This window comes from Antedon bifida, chromosome 6 (genome assembly GCF_963402885.1).
Source record: "Antedon bifida chromosome 6, ecAntBifi1.1, whole genome shotgun sequence".
NCBI lineage: Eukaryota > Metazoa > Echinodermata > Crinoidea > Comatulida > Antedonidae > Antedon > Antedon bifida.
The window spans coordinates 20,571,193-20,577,073 of NC_136231.1; the positions used below are offsets into that span (position 1 = coordinate 20,571,193).

At 32.4% G+C, this 5,881-nt stretch overlaps 1 protein-coding gene across 1 annotated transcript; it reads left to right on the forward strand.

Moving 5' to 3' along the window:
* The first annotated feature begins 576 nt into the window (after nucleotides 1-576).
* On the forward strand, nucleotides 577-5,458 carry LOC144845704 (uncharacterized). Its single transcript, XM_078703131.1, has 6 exons — nucleotides 577-872; nucleotides 1,135-1,300; nucleotides 1,934-2,245; nucleotides 2,642-2,973; nucleotides 4,841-5,048; nucleotides 5,187-5,458. Exons 1-6 carry the CDS (start codon nucleotides 630-632, stop codon nucleotides 5,456-5,458), a joined length of 1,533 nt encoding a protein of 510 aa, XP_078559257.1. The 5' UTR covers nucleotides 577-629.
* Nucleotides 5,459-5,881: the final 423 nt, after the last annotated feature.

Sequence of the window (5,881 nt, forward strand, 5' to 3'; positions counted from 1 at the left end):
TCTTACAACAGGTGAGAACATTTTTTAAAGAAAAATAAGTCTCTTTTACTACTAATTCCTTTTAGTAGCATTATAATTATAAATATGGTACTTCATTAATTTAAACATATAATCATAGAACAGAGAGGGTTCTTTACTTTACTTACGTTTTATTATAGACAGAAATATTAAATAAATGAATGAAAACTACGCAACGTTTACTTATACTACAATAAAAAGAGATAAAGGTAATTCTATCAATCATTACTTTTTTCAAACAAAAAGGTCTCAGGTATTTTGCAAAAGTTAGAAGTTACGATGCGGCCGGCCATGTTTCGCCAATCGCCGTATCTGATGGATTTGTCGTTGATACAACACCACCAGTGCCCATAGAACTTGTTTATTATGGAGAAAATATCTTGACGAATCCCTCATTTGAAGACAGTCTGCATACCACACCTTGGATTGGACACGTAGAAGATACACCTAACTGGATATCTGAAGAACTATTACCAACCGGTTGGCATCTTTCAATAAACTCTACCATTGTCGTGTATTCGTCTGAACAACAAGCTCAAGATGGTACATTATTTGTGTTAGTGCATGGTGGACTGACTCAATCTGTCAAAACCGAACCAGGTCATCATTACATGCTGATGTTTCACACTCATTTTGTTACGTCATCATCAGTACCTTTGATTATGCAAGAAGCTGAAGTCAAAGTACCCGGTATGCATCATGTTTTCAAGTTATATAACGCTGACAACGGCGATGACAAAAATGGCGACATTTGGCAGAAGCATGTATATTTCTTTACGGCTGAAGATACAGAAAGCAGCATTGTCTTATCTACAGTCAGCACATATGGTATGATGTTGTTAGACAATGTAACGGTTAGTTTATGCTTTAATTCTTCCTGCAACTGACATAAAAAATGTTCCGTTCATTCGTTAAACTAAATGAGCGTTTTGAAATAACTTTTTCAAAGTGGTGCTACAAGACCAATGTTACAGTCTTGAAGTTATAATTTAATGTATTTGTCTGTATGTTTAACAAAAGGGCAAATCTATTTTTCAGAAAAATGTGTTATGCGGCACAAATCAGTTAATATGCTATTCAAAAGATACTTTATATTTTGTTTTTATTATTCTATAGGTTTCAACATATTCGTATAGTGACAACAACAAACACTCCTCAAACGTGGTTGGGAATGGTGCTATTCAGTTTAAAACTCAAATAATTCGTGATTGGTCATCGGTACATGCGATATGGCACTTCATTGATCCCGAGAGCCCGATTGTGGATTACACTTGGGCAATAGGTAAACAGAACACATGTATACTTGATGTAATTTTAAAGCAATACTGCTTATTAATTGTTGGTTCTTCATTAATTGCAACAAAACTATAATAGTGTTGAGAATGTTTACTTTATCATCAATAACCGTCATGAAGTCCTCACATTTAAGCACCTTTGTTCCAGAAATGATATGTCAAAATTGTGCATCCCGACCAGATAAGAACCTGGAATTCCATACCTAATGAGATTCGTGATATATTTATTAACGGTTCATTTATTAATTTTAAATCAACTCTAAAGCAATATTTTAAATGTCAGAGAGAAACTTTTTAACATTTTAAATCATTTATTATTATTAGGCCTATATTATGTATTTTCATGTATGTATGGTATATTTTCTATGTAGTTAGCGCCCTAGTCATTTTCTGTGTTGGCGTGTCCAGTGACAGCGTTTTTAATGCATTTGTCTCTAATCGGCTCCGTCTTCTACTTTTATATTATATATTTCTATATTTTGTAAAGTTTATCATGCCTATTATTCTATAAAATAAATCTGACATTGTATTGATTCTTTGAAGATATGAAGACAAAAATATTAGTATTTGTGGAATCGTTTTCTATAATGTACACTTTGATACGTATATGGCTTTTACAGGTACTATTCCAGGAGGAACACAGGTGCAAGGATTTAAATCAACTGGATCCAAAAAAGAAGGAATCAATAGTGACATCACGCTACAAAATGGCGTGAAAATATATATTACTGTTATCGCTACTAATGCAGCTGACCTATCAACTCGAGTTATAAGTGCGCCCCTTACCATAGATATGACTGAACCTGTTGTTGACTTTGTCTATGATGGTTTAGAGTCTAATGATATTGACTTTCAAACTAATCATGATATCCTTGTCACGTGGTCAGCACTTGATCCACAGAGTGGAATTTACTTGTGCGAATGGGCAATAGGTTAGTTTCATGCGAAAATCATAGTAATTAGTACACAACAATTATTATTTAGTACAATTCTTACTCGTGAAAATGCATGAACAATAGAAACACAAACATCAGCCCAAACTAACTTCTACGTAAATATAGCTTGCGGGATGTTACATTGTACTGTACCTGGATATGCTAATACAAGATTTTCTTTCCATTCCATTATTTATTGAATAGGACATAATTATAGAGACTTATTTACCGAGTAAAATAGGCCTATAGTAATATACTTATTTATCTAATTATAAGAAATTACAATTATTGCTTCATTATGAAACAAAATAAACTTTCTATTACGCGAATAACACTATGCATTCTATTACTGAATTAAACCTAAATTAATTCTTAATCAATTTGATCAAATAGGTTATAATCCATATTCGGAGGATATCCAGGAATACACTGAAGTCAATTGCGATGACGGGTTTGGAATAACTTTATTGAACGACACGAAATACGAAAATGTTCGATTGTTTTCTACCATGAAATTTCACAACAACGCCGGAATGAGTTCCAGACGCAGTTCTGATGGTGTTGTAATAGTAACACGTCCACCAATTGCCGAATACGCTAATGTTCGTGTACTGATATCATCACCATCTCCATACACGCAGCGTGGATTTTATCAGTCAGACACCTCTCAGGTAGAAATTGAGTGGAATGGTTTCTACGATCCTGTAAATATTGTTATCTATGAAGTAAGTTCATATGCCGCACACGAAGCATTTTCTTTTAGTCTACCTTTGGAAAGCCCGAATTCCTTAATCGAATCGCACACAATATATACAACGGTGTGTGTTCATCAATAAAACAATGTAATATTTATCCCACCATGTTGGCAAATATTGTAAATGTTCATCTGGTATTTAGTAGGCCTATGTCTTTATCAATTGGCTATACAATTATCTCATATAATTCAGTTCACACTCTCCCAGTTAGTATCAGAGTGATAAATCATGTTTTGTGCCTATTATTCGTAGAATTGGATGATAAATTGTGGCTTTGCTGGATTTAAATATAATTAGTTACAAAACTACGTGCATTTCCATGGTTAAGTTAATATTGATTTTTCAATCATGTAACTGATAACAAACTTGTCATTTATTATCGAGTTTGTCTTGTTTGTCTCAATCCATAACAGCAATGTAAACAATTTTTCTGTTTTGATCAGATAAGTTGTTCTAATTATATAAACCATTGTTGATATCATTATTTAGTTCCTATAGCAATTATCAGTGTAAATTTATTCATACTCAACATAATCAACGAACCTGATAACGCATCTATGGGCATGAGGGTTTAATTTACGGGTCAGATCAAATGTACAAAATACCATGAGAATCATAAAGCCCGTTCTACCAGTAATGTATTCGACTGAATTGCAAGCGTTTTTTTTTTTTTGCGAATTATGTATTGAATTTTACTGCCAAATGTCTACAGTTTTTCTATGAGTATAATAGGTAGTTTTGCGATGCGAGAAGATACGCAACAAATCAGACGACAGGAAATGAGTTCTCGATCGTGCGTTAATGAACAGCAATAATATCCAAACGAGAATTGAATCTTTTCGGTGTTTTACTGTGATAAAAACAAAATAAATCGCTGTTAATAGTCCCCCTTTTCCCCTAAATTATTAACACACTTTACACCTTGATTGTAAAACATGTAAGTGGTCATATGAAACCACAAGTGTTTGCACGCTATGAAACAATGGTGGATTTTTAGATATTTATTTGTATTTGAACTGTAACGTTTTTGACATTAGAAAAGAAGAATTAAGTAACCTAGAAAATGATTTGACCCTCTGTAATGATTGTAATTTCAAATGATGAAAAACAAGATAATTTTTATCTTAGGGAAGAGAGTCTGTACCTCTTTCTAATAAATCATACGTTTTATTTGACAAATGCTGTTAAAAACATTTAAGTTCTGCATGGGAGAAACGGTCCTCCTTAAGGTACTCCCAATGATCGATTTCTAGTATTGTATTGTTGCTTAAATCGTTTTAGTTTAGTTATAGTTTAGTTATTCATGTCAATATGTTCTTTTCTGTTTTGTTTCTTAGACCGCACCACATTAGTGCCACCGATTCAAAGGTGCATGGTCAACAAATAAATTAATAATACACATTTTCCTATTAAAAATGTTTTTTATCATCTGTTTTGTTCATCTCTTTACAAAATATCTTTTAACACATTTCTTTTTTTATAATCATCCACTATTTTGTTTTCATCTTTCATCTACATTTTTTCCACTTGTATTCCTCTTTAAATACATATTATCTAACAATTTAATAAATCATTAACATGCATATTTTTCTTATTCGTTTATTCTGTATTTATTATTAGAATTTATTATTATAATATAATGATTATAATGGTACATGGTATGTATATAGTACCATACTGAATGTCACACAATAGAATGGTTTAATGTTATGGTATTGTAAAGAAAAAATAGTGATCGATAGCATCGTAACATCATGTTTAATCATTTAATTTAAAATCGAATGAATACCCAGATGTTTAAACAAACATATAAATTTACAAATTTGTCTTTTTTTAGTGCTGCATTGGAACCAATTCATCGATGTGCACTGATCAATGGGTTCTCTGTGGAACGTCAGATGATACACACGCAATATTTGAAGGCCTATCTCTAAATGCCCACTTTAAATATTCCGTATTTGTTCGTGCCGTGAATCAAGTTAATATGACCAGCAAAGCTGTTGCTTCAGAGTTTGCTACAGAGCCGTTTCCTCCTTTGACTGTCAGTAAGTAATCAAAACAGTTAATATAACAATTACAAATATCTCGTTTGTTTAAAACAAATACTTCATAAGACAATTTTTTAAATACTATGTATTAGTTGTAAATATTAACTTTCATATTGGTCATCTTTTCTGTCTCAGATGAAGTTAAAATATCATGGCCTACAGCAGGGACCGTGAAGCTGGACTGGAACGAAACATTTCAATCCAATTCATCTCTTATCTATGAGTTATCTCTTGGAAAAGAGGACGGCGCTTCCGATGTTGCCCAGTGGCTCGAAACTTCAGAACAAGCCATTTTACTGAATAACATCGAAGTGAATGTCAACTACTTTTTAACTTTAACGGCAATTAACTGTGCAGGGCTGGATTCTACCGTGAATGCCACATTCTATCAGACTGGCATACCGTAGACCTCTGTATGATTGTGTATTTTATTATGTCATTTTATCCATTTAAATCAGATTAAAGTAAAGCAATAATTAAAACATTAATTTGTATGTTTGATGATATTATTCTTTTATGATGTCCGTGTTGTTATCTATAGTTATTTCATTAGGCCTATTATCAACATTGGTAATGTATAACACCTGTGTTTGAACTTCTTAGATCAAACATAGGTGACACAACCTGTTCTGTTTTATTTCTACTGAACGGAAAAGTGATGTCTAATGGTGATATTTTATGGCCTATTAATAATAATAATAGTTCATTCTTATATAGCGCATATAAGCAAGCTCTCAATGCGCTGAACATTATTACCCCAGTTATTTTTTACTATTTTTTTTGATTACTGAACGTTCAAGTTTGTTCAACAATGTTGTGCAACAATTACT

Excerpts from the sequence above, each read along its gene's own strand:
- LOC144845704 (XM_078703131.1), top strand. The coding sequence starts at position 630 with ATGCTGATGTTTCACACTCATTTTGTTACGTCATCATCAGTACCTTTG. Across the intron at positions 1,301-1,933 it reads GGATTACACTTGGGCAATAG|GTACTATTCCAGGAGGAACA; the intron begins GTAAACAGAACA and ends TGGCTTTTACAG. Across the intron at positions 2,974-4,840 it reads TAAATATTGTTATCTATGAA|TGCTGCATTGGAACCAATTC; the intron begins GTAAGTTCATAT and ends GTCTTTTTTTAG.